Here is an 18,725-nt window from a genome sequence, read left to right as displayed (position 1 = left end):
TCAGGATAGGTCATCAATATCTGATCGGTGTGGGTCTGACACCTGGGGACCTCCGCTGATCAGCTGTTTGAAGAGGCCATGGTGCTCTTCTTCCTAGACCAGTGACGCTACGTTCATCGTCACATGGCCTAGGACAGTGGGGGCAAACCTATGGCACGGGTGCCAGAGGGGGCACTCGGAACCCTCTCTGTGGGCACACGCTCCCTGCAATATGCCTTAGACTTTTCCTGCCATTCATCAGCGCAGGGCGCACCATGAACAGCACAGGCAGTGCACTGAATGCAAGAAGGCTAGCTAATGATAATATACATAGAAGATATACTATATTGGACTGTAGTATTCAGGTTAAATTGCCGTGTTGGCACTTTGCGATAAATAAGTGGGTTTTGGGTTGCAGATTGGGCACTCGGTCTGTAAAAGGTTCGCCATCATTGGCCTAGGAGCAGCTCAGTCCCATTCAAGTGAATGAGGCTGAGATGTAATACCAAGCACACCAGCTATCCAATGGACAGCAATCTACACTGAACAAAAATATGAACGCAACACTTTCGGTTTTGCTCCCATTTTGGATGAGCTGAAATCAAAGATCTGAAACATTTTCTACATACACAAAAGACCCATTACTCTCAAATATTGTTCTCAAATCTGTCTAAATCGGTGTTAGTGAGCACTTCTCTTTTGCCGAGATAATCCATCCCACCTCACAGGTGTGGCATATCAAGGTGCTGATTAGACAGCATGAATATTGCACAGGTGCCTTAGGCTGCCCACAATAAAAGGTCACTCTGAAATGTGCACGTGCCTTACGGGGGGGGGAATCAGAAAACCAGCCAGCATCTGGTGTGGCCACTAGGTTGTTTATTGTGGCCTGTGGAATGTTGGTCCACTCCTCTTCAATAGCTGTGCGAAGTTGCAGAATATTGGCAGGAACTGGAACACGCTGTCGTATACGCCGATCCAGAGCATCCCAAACATGCTCAATGGGTGACATGTCCGGTGAGTATGCTGCCCATGCAAGAACTGGGATGTTTTCAGCTTCCAGGAATTGTGTACAGATTCTTGCGATATGGGGCCGTGCATTATCATACTGCAACATGAGGTGATGGTCGTGGATGAATGGCACAACAATGGGCCTCAGGATCTTGTCACGGTATCTCTGTGCATTCAAAATGCCATCAATAAAATGCACCTTTGTTCGTTGTCCATAACATACGCCTGCCCATAGCATAACCCCACCGCCACCATGGGCCACTCGATCCACAACGTTGACGTCAGCAAACCGCTCACCTATACGACTCCACACACGCTGTCTGCCATCTGCCCTGAACAGTGAAAACTGGGACTCATCCGTGAACAGAACGCCTCTCCAACATGCCAGATGCCATCGAATGTGAGCATTTGCCCACTCAAGTCGGTTACGATGACGAATTGCAGTCAGGTCCAGACCCCGATGAGGACGACAAGCATGCAGATGAGCTTCCCTGAGACGGTTTCTGACAGTTTGTGCAGAAATTCTTTGGTTATGTAAACCGATTGTTGCTGCAGCTGTCCGGGTAGCTGGTCTCAGATGATCATGGAGGTGAACATGCTTGGATGTGGAAGTCCTGGGCTGGTGTGGTTACACGTGGTCTGCGGTTGTGAGGCTGGTTGGATGTACTGCCAAATTCTCTGAAACACCTTTGGAGACGGCTTATAGTAGAGAAATGAACATTCAACAGCTCTGGTAGACATTCCTGCAGTCAGCACGCCAATTGCACGCCCCCCCCAAACGTTGCGACATCTATGGCATTGTGCTGTGTGATCAAACTGCACATTTCAGAGTGGGCTTTTATTGTGGGCAGTCTAAGGCACACCTGTGCAATAATCATGCTGTCTAATCAGCACCTTGATATGCCACACTGTGAGGTGGGATGGATTATCTCGGCAAAGGAGAAGTGCTCACTAACACAGATTTAGACAGATTTGTGAACAATATTTGAGAGTAATGGGTCTTTTGTGTATGTAGAAAATGTTTCAGATCTTTGAGTTCAGCTCATGCAAAATGGGAGCAAAACCGAAAGTGTCGCGTTTATATTTTTGTTCAGTGTACTTGGTAAACTGCCAAGAGGTTGCACCACTCACTGGACCCCCACTGATCAGATATTGATGGCCTATCCTGAGGATAAATCTTCAATATTAAATCCTGTAAAACCATTTAAATGCCCTATTACAACATGTTTTCATGAGAGATGGGTATCCTTTAAGGGAGGACCAGTAAGAGGCATCTTGTAAGGGTATGTTCACATAGTGGATTTTCCATGTAGATTTTTGTGCCTATTGCATGCCAAAATCCATATGAAAACCCTGTGTATTCTGCTTCCTATTGATCCTCAATGGGAATCCACACTTTTTTCACTGTTAGGACTACCTAACATAGCATGTAGCATAGTTGTCTTTTCTTACAAAACTGTATATCAATCTGCTCAGCTACTCCTGCTATATAACATGCTGCTTGTCGATCAGACTGCTTGCTCAAAGTGACTGGTTCCTTTTAAAAGGAGACATTAATGCAAATGTTCTACCGCACAGATTGTATCTGACACAATATACTTCCTTTGAATTATATTTTACTTACTGGTAGTGGTCCCAGGTCTGACACATCTATAGGTGGTTTTGGCCGTAGCTGTACTGGAATTCTCAGTCTTGGATCTTCCTAAAGACATGATATTAAATACAGGCTTAGGCCTCATGCACACGGCCGTTGTTTGGGTCCGCATCCGAACCGCCGTTTTGGCGGCTCGGATGCGGACCCATTCATCACTTCAATGGGGCTGCAAAAGATGCGGACAGCACTCCGTGTGCTGTCCTCATCCGTTGTTCCGTTCCGTGGCCCCGCAAAAAGAATAGAACATGTCCTATTCTTGTCCGTTTTGCAGACAAGAATAGGCATTTCTACAATGGGCCGCCCGTTCCGCAAATTGCGGAAGGCACACGGGCGACTTCCGTTTTTTGCGGATCCGCAGTTTGCGGACCGCAAAAAACGGAACGGTCATGTGCATGAGGCCTTACTTGAATCCAGCAAGTTTGCTATATACATGGCTTAGACAGATACGTATACTGGCTAGTAGTCTAGCTTAATCTATTAATGCACTGGGATGTAAGACAATAGAGGTGGTGCATCACTTTAACATCAAACAACTTATAGAAGGAGAGGTTTGTGAAAAGTACTATAAAGATTTTTTTTTATTTTTATCACTGGCAAATAACAGCTCTGCTTTTTGTAATGTATATAATCAACTTGTTTTTGATAAATTCCTTAAAGGGGTTCTCTCACTTCAGCAAGTGGCACTTATCATGCAAAGAAAGGTAATACAAGCCAATTACTAATGTATTGTTATTATACATATTGCTTCATTTTTCCATCACATAATACACTGCTCGTTTGCATGGTTACGACCACCCTGCAATCTAGCAGTAGTGGTCATGTCTGCTTACTATAGGAAAAGGCGCCGGCCTTTCTGGTGGCCGGGACTGTGGGAGCTCACATAGGATGGTGCTTTTTCCTATAATGTGCAAGCATGACCACCGCTGGATTGCAGGGTGCTCGTAACCATGGAAACGAGCTGTGTATAATGTAATGGAAAAATTAATCCAGCCAGCAAAGGAGGCAATGTGGACAATCACAATACATTAGCAAGTGCCTTGTATTAACTTTCTCTACATAATAAATGCTATTTGCAGAAGAGAACAACCCCTTTAAGGCAAACTGCTCTACTCGCTGGGAAGTTTATCGCTCCTGTAAATCTCTCATACACATCAGTGTTGGCCGAACCCACCAACAAAGGCTGACTAATGTGTATGGAGAGCTCCTAATTCTTCCCTTACAGATGAGGTTGGGGTAGAGAAGGATCAAGCAAACTGAATATTCTTGCCTGATCCTTTTGTTCTCCCAGGAGATAAGCCACCGCCAAAAGTGTCTGGTAGTGGTAGAGACTACAAAAGCAGAGAAAAGTTGAGCGGTTGTACAGCTGATAACCCCTTGGAGATTGTTTTATCTTGTCTGTTCTCCTGATTACATGAAGATATGTGAATGCAGCTTATTGTTTACAAAACTTTATACTTTGATGCAAAATTGCATAAAGGTGCCCATGATTGTAACATTCTGGGTGGTAGGGGATTCCTAGGTATAGAAACAATTTCTCACGCAGTAATATGAGAATCAGAATTTGAGAATCACGGGCCTAGAATATAGAAAGGTGGACTAAAAAATGTAATACGGATACTGAAAGAAAGCAACAGAGCAAAATATAATTATAATTAACCATACATAATTCAAAATATGAAAGCATCATGTATCTGGATATGAGGAAAACATCTACGAAATACATGTAGATAACAAAACTGAAAATGAAAATCAGTAGTCTACAGTCCACCTCCTTGATTGGTATTACTGGAAGCCTAACTATAAAACGCCCATGCCTGTGCTGTCAGAATAATGCCAGCACTAACAGAAGCAGAAGGTTCACATACCCATGTTGTAGTCTTTGTGATGTGATTGATATAGAAAGGGCGTCCGCTTGGGGCACGCCTCATTTCCCAGCCTTTGGGAAGGTATCCCAGATCCTGGTCCACAGTCTGTTTGGTGGATTCATATGATGGCGACTGCTGCTGACGACCACTAGGAACATTCTGGGTGGGTGAGGTCTGTGACATTTCCACAGGTGCAGGCTTCTGAGAGTGAACATTAGGGACACACAAGGTTGTGAGCGCTACCTCCCGAGAGCCCTGCAGGCATTTACATTGTGTTTCCATAAACAGAAGCAGCTCATACGTACAGTGAAAACAATGGGATCTGCTATTAAACTCGCTCTGCAAGAATCCTGAATACGAGCTTATTTTTCGTCAAACAATTCCACACTTCCACAACACTTACAGATGAATTCTAAATATCACTTTTTAATCAATTCAATTGGTATCATTTAAAAAAATATTTGTTACATAGTGTTCTTCTTATTCTTTTTTGCCACAATGCCTACCTAACATGTCCAGGGCTGGTGGACATACATGCCCAGTAGCTGTGCCCCACCTCCCAGATCATCTACTGCACAGGAAGCAGAGTGATAACACGAGTGGGCGCCATAACCTCAATACCTACATATAGAACCATTTACCGTATTTATCAACATTCTAGCTGAAAATTATGATTTGTGTGACACGTAATGTTTAATTAAGGGACAATTGCTGTAATAAGATGCTGGACCTCCGTTGTTCTATGCAGTTCGATTTAGACCATTTTCTACTGCTAAAACAGGTAAATGAGACTGCCATGCCTGTCGCTGGGAGAGAGCTGCAGCAGAAGGGACATCCTCCTTGAGCTTTGACAGGGAGAGTGCTGCAGCAGAAAGGGTACGTCCCTGAGCTGTGACATTTACACAGAGAAGGCTCCATCAAAGAATACGTTCCATGGGCTATAACAGGGAGAGAGCTGCAGTAGAATGAAAGCACCCCCCCTCCCAGGCTTACAGCCGATGTAGTACAGCAAATGGAGCCATGAATGGGGATACCTCTGGATCTTTGAGAGTTACATGGCTGGTTCAAGCTTTGTTAGAAACAGACTGTCATGTCATGCACCATCATCCTTATCCAAGTCCTTTTTCTCATCCTTCGCATCAAGCTTCCAACACTGGAATAACCAGAGTTCCTGGTCAGACATGGGGCTACAGCCTCAGCAACTCCACAAGGTGAGGACCTTAGGCTACTTTCACACTTGCGTTCAGAGAGGATCCGTCTGGTGTCTGCACAGACGGATCCTCTCCTATAATGCAGACGTTTGGATTCGTTCAGAACGGATCCGTCTGCATTATAGTTTAGAAAAAATTCTAAGTGTTAAAGTAGTTCAGACGGATCCGTCCAGACTTTACATTAACCCCTTAAGGACACATGACGTATGGGTACGGCATGTTTCCCGAGTCCTTAAGGACACATGACGTACCGGTACGTCATGTGTTGTTCCGATCACTGCCGCCCGGCCGGCTGTGATCGGAACAAGGTGCCTGCTCAAATCATTGAGCAGGCACCTCGGCTAAATGCGCGGGGGGGTCCCGTGACCCCCCCATGTCCGCGATCGCAACAAACCGCAGGTCAATTCAGACCTGCGGTTTGTTGCGCTTTCTGCTGTTTCTGATCGCTGCGGTCCCTGACCGCGGCGATCAGAAACTTTAGTGTGCCGAAAATATATTTTTATCACCCCCCCCTGCACCTCTGAATGATTTTAGCCCGGTGGGAGGTGCAGTGGGGGCGGTGCGGGAGGCGGGCGGTGGGGGCGGTGCGGGAGGCGGGCGGTGCGGCAGGCGGGATCGCGATCCCCCGCCCGCCTCCCATTGAATAATCGTTGGTGTAGAGTGGGTATACCAGGGTGCCAGCACATTGCTGGCACCCTGGTATAAACGGCTGACATCGGTGATGCGATGTCAGCCGTTTAACCCTTTCCATACAGCGGTCCGTACGGACCGCTGTATGGAAAAAGTTAACAGTAAGAGGGAGCTCCCTCCCTCTCCGATCGGGGGGCTGCTGTGCCTTTGCAGCCCCCCGATGGAGAGGGAGAGAGCTCCCAGACAGCCCCCCGCCAGATCCCATCCTTACCCTTCCCCGTCTGCGAAGTTCTGAGCAGACGGGGAAGGTTCCCATGGCAACAGGACGCCTCTCAGGCGTCCTGCTGTCCATGGTGCTGAACAGATCTGTGCTGAAAGCATAGATCTGTTCAGTGTAAGTAAAATACAGTACAGAACAATATATATTTTACTGTACTGTATTATACAGACATCAGACCCACTGGATCTTCAAGAACCAAGTGGATCTGGGTAACAAAAAAAAGTGAAAAAAAGTGAAAAAAAAGTAAAAATCCAAAAACACATTTATCACTGATTAAAAATTAAAAAAATAACATTCCCTACACATGTTTGGTATCGCCGCGTCCGTAACGACCTGATCTATAAAACGGTCATGTTACTTTACCCGAACGGTGAACGCCATAAAAATAAAAAATAAAAAACTATGATGAAATTGAAATTTTGCTCACCTTACTTCCCAAAAAAAGGTAATAAAAGTGATCAAAAAAGTCGCATGTACGCCAAAATTGTAGCAATCAAACCGTCATCTCATCCCGCAAAAAATGAGACCCTACTTAAGATAATCACCCAAAAACTGAAAAAACTATGGCTCTTAGACTATGGAGACACTAAAACATAATTTTTTTTGTTTCAAAAATGAAATCATTGTGTAAAACTTACATAAATAAAAAAAAAGTATACATATTAGGTATTGCCGCGTCCGTATCGACCGACTCTATAAAAATATCACATGACCTAACCTCTCAGGTGACCACCGTAAAAAAAAAAAAAAAAAAACTGTGTAAAAAAAGCAATTTTTTGTCATCTTACATCACAAAAAGTGTAATAGCAAGCGATCAAAAAGTCATATGCACCCCAAAATAGTGCCAATCAAACCGTCATCTCCTCCCGCAAAAAATGAGACCCTACTTAAGATAATCGCCCAAAAACTGAAAAACTATGACTCTTAGACTATGGAGACACTAAAACTTTTTTTTGTTTTAAAAATGAAATCATTGGGTAAAACTTACATAAATTAAAAAAATGTAATACATATTAGGTATCGCCGCGTCCGTGACAACCTGCTCTATGAAATTACCACATGATCTAACCTGTCAGATGAATGTTGTAAATAACAAAAAAAAAAAACGGTGCCAAAAAAGCTAATTCTTGTTACCTTGCCGCACAAAAAGTGTAATATAGAGCAACCAAAAATCATATGTACCCTAAACTAGTACCAACAATACTGCCACCCTATCCCGTAGTTTCTAAAATGGGGTCACTTTTCTGGAGTTTCTACTCTAGGGGTGCATCAGGGGGGGCTTCAAATGGGACATGGTGTCAAAAAAACAGTCCAGCAAAACCTGCCTTCCAAAAACCGTATGGCATTCCTTTCCTTCTGCGCCCTGCCGTGTGCCCGTACAGCGGTTTACGACCACATATGGGGTGTTTCTGTAAACTACAGAATCAGGGCCATAAATAATGAGTTTTGTTTGGCTGTTAACCCTTGCTTTGTAACTGGAAAAAAAATATTAAAATGGAAAATCTGCCAAAAATGTGAAATTTTGAAATTGTGTCTCTATTTTCCATTAAATCTTGTGCAACACCTAAAGGGTTAACAAAGTTTGTAAAATCAGTTTTGAATACCTTGAGGGGTGTAGTTTCTTAGATGGGGTCACTTTTATGGAGTTTCTACTCTAGGGGTGCATCAGGGGGGCTTCAAATGGGACATGGTGTCAAAAAAACAGTCGGCGCACCTTTCACTCTACGCCCCGCTGTGTGACCGTACAGTAGTTTACGGCCACATATTGGGTGTTTCTGTAAATGGCAGAGTCAGGGCAATAAAGATACAGTCATGTTTGGCTGTTAACCCTTGCTTTGTTAGTGAAAAAAATGGGTTAAAATTGAAAATTAGGCAAAAAAATGAAATTCTCAAATTTCATCTCCATTTGCCAATAACTCTTGTGCAACACCTAAAGTGTTAACGACGTATGTAAAATCAGTTTTGAATACCTTGAGGGGTGTAGTTTCTTAGATGGGGTCACTTTTAGGGAGTTTCTCCTCTAGGGGTGCATCAGGGGGCTTCAAATGGGACATGGTGTAAATAAACCAGTCCATAAAAATCAGCCTACCAAAAACCAAACAGCGCACCTTTCACTCTACGCCCCGCTGTGAGGCCGTACAGTAGTTTACGGCCACATATTGGGTGTTTCTGTAAACAGCAGAGTCAGGGCAATAAAGATACTGTCTTGTTTGGCTGTTAACCCTTGCTTTGTTAGTGGAAAAAATGGGTTAAAATGAAAAATTAGACAAAAAAATCAAATTCTCAAATTTCCTCCCCATTTGCCAATAACTCTTGTGCAACACCTAAAGGGTTAACAATGTATGCAAAATCAGTTTTGAATACCTTGAGGGGTGTAGTTTCTTAGATGGGGTCATTTTTGGGTGGTTTCTATTATGTAAGCCTCGCAAAGTGACTTCAAACCTGAACTGGTCCCTAAAAATTGAGTTTTTGTAAATTTCGGAAAAATTTCAAGATTTGCTTCTAAACTTCTAAGCCTTATAACATCCCCAAAAAATAAAATATCATTCCCAAAACAATTCAAGCATGAAGTAGACATATGGGGAATGTAAAGTCATCACAATTTTTTGGGGTATTACTATGTATTACAGAAGTAGAGAAACTGAAACTTTGAAATTTGCAAATTTTTCCAAATTTTTGGTAAATTAGGTATTTTTTTGTGCAAAAAAAATAATTTTTTTGACTTCATTTTACCAGTGTCATGAAGTACAATATGTGACGAAAAAACAATCTCAGAATGGCCTGGATAAGTCAAAGCGTTTTAAAGTTATTAGCACTTAAAGTGACACTGGTCAGATTTCCAAAAAATGGCCTGGTCCTTAAGGTGAAAATGAGCCCGGTCCTTAAGGGGTTAAAGGTCAATGGGGACGGATCCGTTTGAAGATTGAGCCATATTGTGTCATCTTCAAACGGATCCGTCCCCATTGACTTACATTGTAAGTCTGGACGGATCCGTTTGCCTCCGCACGGCCAGGCGGACACCCGAACGCTGCAAGCAGCATTAGGGTGTCTGCTTGCGGAGCGGAGGCTGAACGACGCCAGACTGATGCATTCTGAGCGGATCCGCATCCACTCAGAATGCATTGGGGCAGTACGGATGCGTTCGGGGCCGCTTGTGAGCCCCTTCAACCGGAACTCACAAGCAGAGCCCCGAACGCTAGTGTGAAAGTAGCCTTACACTGCACACCCCTTTTGTGGGTCTACTGGGGTAATGCCCTGTGTTGCACCATTTTATATTTTTTCCCTAGAGAACCAAGTATTTTATTATGTCTGGTTTTCATTTTTAACATGAATTAAGGGATAACCCCTTTAACCAGTACTTACAGGTAAATTGTGCAAATAAGATCCATATCCATACCTGAACTACAGGCTTCTCCCACGTAGTAGTTCTTGTATTGTGATCTATGTAATATGACCTTCCTTTCTCGTCCTGCTTTTCCTCCCAACCAGGTGGTAACCCTGAAGATGTGGGTAACAACTAAAAAAAAAAAACTTTTTCTATATATAAAAAAATATATATAATTTTGCATTGTTACAGGAGTATTCCACTGAATAGGTGGTAACTGCTAGGGGGTCTAACCACTGATCTGCACCTATTGTCAGAACCAGAGTTCTGTGCCCCCCTCCCCCAATTTGAATGGTGTGTCAGTTGAGCGCTGTATTTGGCTATCTTTGTCGGTCCTATAGACACTGACCTTAGTGGCAGCTTCAGAGGCGTAGCTATGGGTTAAAGGAGTTTTCCGGGTTCAGAGCTGAACCTGGATGTAAACCCCTTTTTCCCCCAAACAGCCTCTCTGACATCAGAGCATTTCATGAGGGCTTTTTTATTTACATTTTTACACTGCCAGGTGGAGGCTTCCACCTAGCAGTGTTGCCGGTGACGTCACCGGCATTGATGGGTGGGCTTTAGTGCTGCCCCAGCTGTTTAACAGGCTGGGGCAGCATTAAAGCCCATCCATTAGTACCGGTGACGTCAACAGGCTCATTGCTAGGCAGAAACCTCTGCCTAGCTTATCCATGGAGAGCCCAGTACGTCACCGGATCTCCAGAAAAAGCCCTTGCCCTGTGTGATTCAGAGCAGGGCAAAGGAGAGCATCAGAGAATTTCATGTCAGAGGGGTTATGTGGGAGAAGAAGGGGGAATTTCCATGTTTATCTTTGAACCCGGACAACCCTTTTAAGTATGGGAGGTAAAACACATATTAGTGCCGAGTGGGCCCCCAACTCAGGTAACGCCACACCAGGATCAATGCCAATACCTCTAAATAGGTACTATATAATATTACTGTAAGTTCTCTGACCTCCAAGATGGCAAATGGTAGTTCAGGGAGCATAGTTCAACTGTATTTTTATCCTGCAGATGCTGATACAGTTGTCCGTGGTGCTCACCTGGGGATCAACATTCCTCCCCTTAGTAGGCCCAGTCATGTGTGTGGGGCCCTCCTTACTAGCTACACCTCTGGGCAGCATTCATGCTAGACTGTTGCTACATTCAAAGAGGGGACAAGGGACCCCTTTCTGGTGATCGTTGGTGGTCTCAGAAGTCAAACCCCAACTGGTCTAGCAGTTATTACCTATCCGATGGAAAGGTGATGATATATTATTACAGAAAAACCATTTTAAACTGATGCATAACCTCTCCTAGACGTTAGAAGTTTACGGTCTGAAATAAAAAGATGCGTCTATGCTGCACACAGACCACAAGACAAAAGTAAATATGTTATTAGACAACATAGCCAAGTTATTGTGCCTTAGAAGGGAAAGCATTCTTACAACTGGTAATGTGGGAAGTTCCTCTTGTGTATAGGATTGCAGGTTCTCTCTTCTGCTGGAATGGGCCTTCACAAAATATAAAGAAACAAAAATATATTAAGTAAGCAAGCAATGTGAGGCACATATGAATCAGAATATGGTAATGTTCACACCACAAAAGTTCTAGAATATGCCTAGCACCAACACTGATCAGCCTCCACTGACAGAATTAAGACAATTGACGAAGCAGAAGGCTCCATCCACTGTGCAGTGGTCGTGCTGGCTTACTGCCATATTCTAGTGAGTCGGCAGTACGCTGGCACAGCCATTACACAGTGAATGAAGCCTTCTGCTTCCGACTCCATCCGCCATATTGTTTCTGGCAATGACTGCTGCAGGAAGCAGCAGTTTAGTTAGGGGGCCAGGTGTTGGCCCCCCACCAATCGGATATTGACGACCTATTTGAAATATCTAGTGGAGTGGGAAACTCCTTTAGTAGGCTGCCCTATATATCGGCAGCATATTACATTTACAGGTCTGTACATCTAGTCGTCTAATTGACACACAAAAAAATTGTTCTTCCATTTGACTACTAGGAATGATGAAAGAATACATGGGACATACAGTTCATGTGCCTGATGTATATGTGAGGAGAGCGCTCCCTTCTCCTGACTGCTGTGTATATGTGAATGTATGGCAGCCTGTCTGTCACACTGAGAAGGAGCACTTCGACTACTTTCACACTTGCGTTAGGTGCGGATCCATCTGGTATCTGCACAGACGGATCCGCACCTATAAATGCAAACGATGGTATCCATTCAGTGCGGATCCGTCTGCATAACAGCTTTTTCAGATCTGAGTTTTCACAATCGTGAAAACTCAGATCCGACAGTATATTCTAACACAGAGGCATTCCCATGGTGATGGGGACGCTTCAAGTTAGAATATACTAAGAACTGTGTACATAACTGCCCCCTGCTGCCTGGCAGCACCCGATCTCTTACAGGGGGCTGTGATCTGCACAATTAACCCCTCAGATGCCGCACCTGAGGGGTTAATTGTGCGGATCTCAGCCCCCTGTAAGAGATCGGGTGCTGCCAGGCAGCAGGGGCCAGACCCCCCTCCCTCCCCAGTATTAAAAGCATTGGTGGCCAGTGCGGCCCCCCCCTCCCTCCCTCCCTAGTATTAAAAGCATTGGTGGCCAGTGCGGCCCCCCCTCCCTCCCGAGTATTAAAAGCATTGGTGGCAGTGGCCACAGGCTAACAACCCCCCTCCCCCCTCATCATTGGTGGCAGCGGAGCGGCATTTCCGATCGGAGTCCCAGTTTAATCGCTGGGGCTCTGATCGGTTACTATGGCAGCCAGGACGCTACTACAGTCCTGGCTGCCATGGTTACTTAGCTTATACTTACATGTACTGTCTGATGCCGGCGCTCCTCCTACTGGTAAGTGACAGGTCTGTGCGATGCGCCGCACAGACCTGTCACTTACCAGTAGGAGGAGCGCCGGCCGGCCACAGACAGCACATGTAAGTATAAGCTAAGTAACCATGGCAGCCAGGACTGCAGTAGCGTCCTGGCTGCCATGGTAACCAATCAGAGCCCCAGCGATTAAACTGGGACTCCGATCGGAAATGCCGCTCCGCTGCCACCAATGATGAGGGGGAAGGGGGGTTGTTAGCCTGTGCTAACCAATGCTTATAATACTGGGGAGGGAGGGGGAGCCGCACTGGCCACCAATGCTTTTAATACTGGGGAGGGAGGGAGGGAGGGGCGCACTGGCCACCAATGCTTTTAATACTGGGGAGGGAGGGGGGCGCACTGGCCACCAATGCTTTTAATACTGGGGAGGGAGGGGGGGGCCACACTGGCCACCAATGCTTTTTTTAATACTGGGGAGGGAGGGAGGGGGGAAGCCGCACTGGCCACCAATGCTTTTAATACTGGGGAGGGAGGGGGGTCTGGCCCCTGCTGCCTGGCAGCACCCGATCAGGGGGCTGAGATCCGCACAATTAACCCCTCAGGTGCGGCACCTGAGGGGTTAATTGTGCGGATCACAGCCCCCTGTAAGAGATCGGGTGCTGCCAGGCAGCAGTTATGTACACAGTTCTTAGTATATTCTAACTTGAGGCATCCCCATCACTATGGGAACGCCTCTGCGTTAGAATATACTGTCGGATCTGAGTCGAATCCGATGGTCGAGTCGAATCCGATGGTATATTCTAACATAGAGGCGTTCCCATGGTGATGGGGACGCTGCAAGTTAAAATATACCATCGGATTGGAGAAAACTCTGATCTGATGGTATATTAATAGGGACTCCTGACTTTACATTGAAAGTCAATGGGGGACGGATCCGTTTGCAATTGCACCATATGGTGTCAACGTCAAATGGATCCGTCCCCATTGACTTGCATTGTAAGTCAGGACGGATCTGTTTGCCTTCGCACGGCCAGGCGGACACCAAAACGCTGCAAGCAGTTGGAGGCGGAACGGAGCCAAACTGATGCATTCTGAACGGATCCTTATCCATTCAGAATGCATTGGGGATGAACGGATCCGTTCGGGGCCGCTTGCGAGAGCCGGATCTTACAAGCGGAACCCCAAACGCAAGTGTGAAAGTGACCTTAGGCTACTTTCACACCTGCGTTAGGTGCGGATCCGTCTGGTATCTGCACAGACGGATCGGCACCTATAATGCAAACGCTTAGATCCGTTCAGAACGGATCCGTTTGCATTACCATGAACAAAAAATAAATAAAAATAATAATTTTTATTTTTTTTTGTTCACGATAATGCAAACGGATCCGTTTTGACTTTACATTGAAAGTCAATGGGGGACGGAACCGTTTGAAAATTGAGCCATACTGTGTCAAATTCAAACGGATCCGTCCCCATTGACTTACATTGTAAGTCTGGACGGATCCATTTGCCTCCGCACGGCCAGGCAGACACCCGAACGCTGCAAACTGCATCAGGTGTCCGCTTGCTGAGCGGAGCGGAGGCCAAGCAGAGCCAGACTGATGCATTCTGAGCGGATCCGCATCCACTCAGAATGCATTAGGGCTGGACGGATCCGTTCGGGGCCGCTTGTGAGAGCCTTCAAACAGAACTCACAAGCGGAGCCCCGAACGCTAGTGTGAAAGTAGCCTTACCTGTGCAAATGGAACACCTTAAAAAAAAAACCCTCTTTAATCCTTGAAGAATATATTGTATTGTAGATCTACTATTTTAAGAGCATAATATTTCAATCCAGATTTCATGTATGGGGACAAATCGTAGACATATTGGCAAAGAGTTAATTTTAGACATTTGCATGTAATATGAAGAAGTTTTTATATATAATGCTCAAAAGAAAAAAGGCTGCGCCCAAGCCTAAGGCGGCATACAGATTTAAAGTAATAAAGGCAAATGCACATTCTCTTCCACTGCAAACTGGATCACATTTATAGACTTGGGGTGATACATGGATGATGGGCTATTTCTTGTATTCAATGTTTTTTGTTGTTTTTTTAACTCGTTTTATTGAAGTATAAATATGCATTATCAAAGTACATGACATTACGGCATATCAATGAATTCAATAGACAAAGATCATAGCGTCAATGTACAGATTGGCATAAATACAAATACAAGAAGTACAGAAAATAAATTAAATAAAACAATATGAAACATTTTGTGGTACATTATTCATGTTTAAAAGTACAATTTCCCATGAACGCAGCATGGCCTCTTTCAGAAGGCAGTAAGGATTCATAATCTTTTCCCCACCCTGTCATGACAAGAATTATCCCAGGTGGATATTTACTATAAAAGCACCTCGCAGTTCCCTTCACTATCTGCATAAGCATATGAAATCTCAACGGGAACTTAGCGTATTTGCGGACGCGCACCATTCTCCCCAGACTTTCTCAAATTTCTGGGGGCATCCCCTATGAATGTAGACTACTTTCTCCAATGGGATAATCTGATTTACTACTTGTTTCCAGTGGTTAACATTAGTCATTCTATCAGCCATCCAACGAAGGGCTATAGCCTTCCTGGCCAAAAATAAAGTTTCCTCCAGAAATATCTTATGATGGTGAGACCATTGCTCCTCGTCCATGATTCCTAACAAGCACATCTTAGGGCAAAGGGGGACTCGACCCGGTACTAGATCCGACAGTAGGGACGTCACATCTTTCCAGAATTTTTGAATGAGTCTACAGTCCCACATCATGTGCCAGAAGTTGGCACCAGCTTGGTGACATCTTATGCAATTGTCATTCTCAGATCTACCCATTTTAAACAACCTACTAGGAGTAAGATAACTTCTATGGAGTATATGCAATTGTATCATCTTATTATTGACTGAGGGGGATACTCTTGTAGGAGCCGCCAACGCCTCGCCCCATTCCGTTCCAGAAAGAGACGGGATGCAATTCCTCCACTTATCCGCAACAGTCAAAGGGAGTGTGTCTATCTTCGTGGTTATGAGGTGCGTGTAAATAGCCGATATAAGACCTCTAGGGCCTTGTGTGGAAAGCACTCCAATCAGGGGGTATTTAGAAATCCTTTTTGAGTCCCTACCAAACTGTGCAGATAGGGCATGTCTAACCTGTAGATATCTGAAGAACATGTGACTTGGGGTATCAAATTTTTCTTGAATCTGAGAGTAGGATCTCAAGGAACCTCCCTCATATAGATCTCTCAGTGTAAGGATACCAGGTTCCTTCCACATCGGAGCTCCCTCATGCCCAGTTAGATGTTGGAACATAGGATTATCCCACAAGGGTATTAAGTCCGGGATATCAGTGTAGCATTTTAACTTGGCTCCCTCCCAAACTTGATGGGCAAGCTTATGTATAGGTAGGGCTTTCCCATGGAACAAGCTAATATCTTCCAGAACTGGCCATAGGGAGTGTAGTTGGAGGAAGTTCTGCAGATAGAACTCCGTATTGGGTAAGGGCTGTGAGGATACCCAAGTGACAAGGTAGCGCAGTTGTCCCGCTAGGAAGTATAAAAACAGATCCGGTAGTGCCGCTCCTCCCTGCAGTTTAGGCCTCTGTAAAGTGCGGATCGCCAGTTTCCTTCTGGCTTTCCCCCAAATGAAAGCTGACATCATAGAGTGGAGGCGGTCAAAGAACTTTCTAGGAACGGTCGTACTCGCATGTTCTAGAACATATAAGGCCTTAGGAAGGAGGACCATTTTAATGAGATTCAGACGCCCCATCAGTGAAATGGGAAGGGATTGCCATGCCGCAAATTTCTTAGTAAATATAGAGATTAAGGGCTCCGTGTTCAAGGTATACGCTAGAGCAGGGTCCCTAGTTATTATAATACCTAGGTATTTAAACCTGTCTACCACCGGGAGATTGTGATATATTGTATGCCAACCCTCCGGCTTGAGAGGCATCAGAGCTGACTTGGACCAATTAATATGCAATCCAGAGAAACGACCAAAATTTTCAATCAGCTCAATCGCCCTTGGTAGTGACTGTTCCGCCCTGTCCATAAAAAGGATCAAATCGTCAGCGTAGAGTCCAACCCTATCCTCTAAGGAGATACCCCTGTATACCTCGTCCTGCCTCAGTCTAATTGCTAGATGTTCTATTGCGACTGCAAACAGAAGGGGCGATAGAGGACAACCTTGCCTTGTCCCTCTAGCTATATAGTATTCACTGTTATTAGTAATAATAAGAATATTTTATGTAACACTAACAGCAAGTAACATTACTTACAGTGCTGGCGCTGTGACGACCATTGGGTACATTTACAGATATGTGGAGTCTGCTACTGAGTTCATCAGTGACTTGTGCTTGGAGATCATTACCAGGCATGGGCTGCACAGAATGGTTGCTGTAGATCGTAGCATCATCCTCTGTAATAATTTCCCAGCTCTAATAAGTAAACACAAGAGAACAAGGAATCCTCAGAGTTAGCATCTGTTGTATTACTTGCAGAAGTAATATTTCAGCGTATTAGAATAACGAATTTACATTGATTTAAATGAGATCTCCAGATATTTCGCTAGTTTCAGATTCACAATTAGGCATCATGTGCCGAAAATAGTTAGTGTTTCTGTCATCAAAAAATCATCGTTATGTAGCTGGCTGACATCAGCGATGTGCTAATGTCAGCACTACATAACATTGTGCTTTATATCTCCCTGCCTAACGCCGTTCGCCCTAAATAATGACTTTAATAATATGCAAATGAGCCTCTAGGAGCTAGCGGGCGATGCTGCAGCACCTAGAGGCTCCGTCCTCTCACCGTTTGGCACGCCCAAAGGTGATTGACTTCCTCGGTCTCCTCCAAGCCCCGCAAATGCCGCGCCGTCCATTTTAGTATTAGGCACAGACGCAGTGAGTGAAGGACGGCAGCAGGCGAGCGTCCTTCACTTACTACGCCTGATACTAAAATGGACGGCGCAGAGGCGGCATTTGCGGGGCACAGAGGAGACCAAGGAAGTCAATCGCCTTTACAAGGGCGTGCCAAACTGTGAGAGGACGGAGCCTCTCGGAGCATATTATAAAAGTCATTATTTAGCGCGAACGGCAGCAGGCAGGGAGATTATACTGTTATGTTCTGCTGACATTAGCACATCTCTAATGTCAGCCAGCTACATAAGGATTATCTGAAACACTAACTGGAATATATGTAATTCACTCTCAAAAATGGCCATGTAACAATCTGCATATGGGAGAGGCATATAATAAGGAGACACTGCCCACTCCTCTCATTGGCAAGATTATTAGGGTGCTCTTACACATACAGACATCTGACCAATATTTGTCCAATCAGTCCAATCTTTTGTCCAAATTGATGTATGTAAAGGCCCTATTAGAACACCTAATTCCGATAATTGCCCATTTTAATCGAGCAGCCAATCAGCCAAAGAACCATCTCATTCATCGGCAGATGGGCATCTGAATCAGAATGACAGATGCCTGATTATCGGCAGCACATATCCCTGTGTAGTCAGGGATGTGCTGCCGATAATGAATAGAGGAGAATGAGGGAGATATGAGTGCGATAGCAGTCATTCCTCCTACATTCAAAGTCTGCATCGGCCTGGGTAATCAGGGCGGTGCAAACAAGCGTTGACAGATGCACTGCTCGAACTTTGGGCAGTGTAATAGGCTCCTAAATGACCCTCATTCCTATTGTTGAGTTGTAATGTCTCTCATTCTGTTTGTGTATGTACAGTATTCCCTGATTTGCTGGGCTGCACTGTATAAAAAAAACGATTAAAACCATTATAACTGATCTAATAGAAAACTGACTCATCTGCCAGAAAACTGATCTATGTATAGAATTTTTTTTGG

General features: G+C 44.8%; 1 protein-coding gene across 2 annotated transcripts in view; it reads right to left on the bottom strand.

Moving 5' to 3' along the window:
* Positions 1-18,725, bottom strand: part of NEDD4 (NEDD4 E3 ubiquitin protein ligase) — a 205,323-nt gene that overhangs the window by 25,417 nt on the left and 161,181 nt on the right. For both annotated transcript variants that reach the window (XM_040413915.1, XM_040413913.1), the window contains 5 exons: positions 17,139-17,297; positions 11,442-11,507; positions 10,028-10,147; positions 4,510-4,710; positions 2,615-2,692 (listed from right to left, as the gene is read on the bottom strand). In XM_040413915.1, coding sequence (XP_040269849.1) covers positions 2,615-2,692; positions 4,510-4,710; positions 10,028-10,147; positions 11,442-11,507; positions 17,139-17,297 — 624 coding nt within the window. The remainder of the gene's footprint in view (positions 1-2,614; positions 2,693-4,509; positions 4,711-10,027; positions 10,148-11,441; positions 11,508-17,138; positions 17,298-18,725) is intronic.

The sequence above is a fragment of the Bufo bufo genome, chromosome 1, assembly GCF_905171765.1.
Source record: "Bufo bufo chromosome 1, aBufBuf1.1, whole genome shotgun sequence".
In the NCBI taxonomy this organism is placed as follows: Eukaryota; Metazoa; Chordata; class Amphibia; order Anura; family Bufonidae; genus Bufo; species Bufo bufo.
The sequence above is the reverse complement of the archived record's forward strand: the minus strand, read 5'-3'. Positions and strand labels throughout refer to the sequence as shown.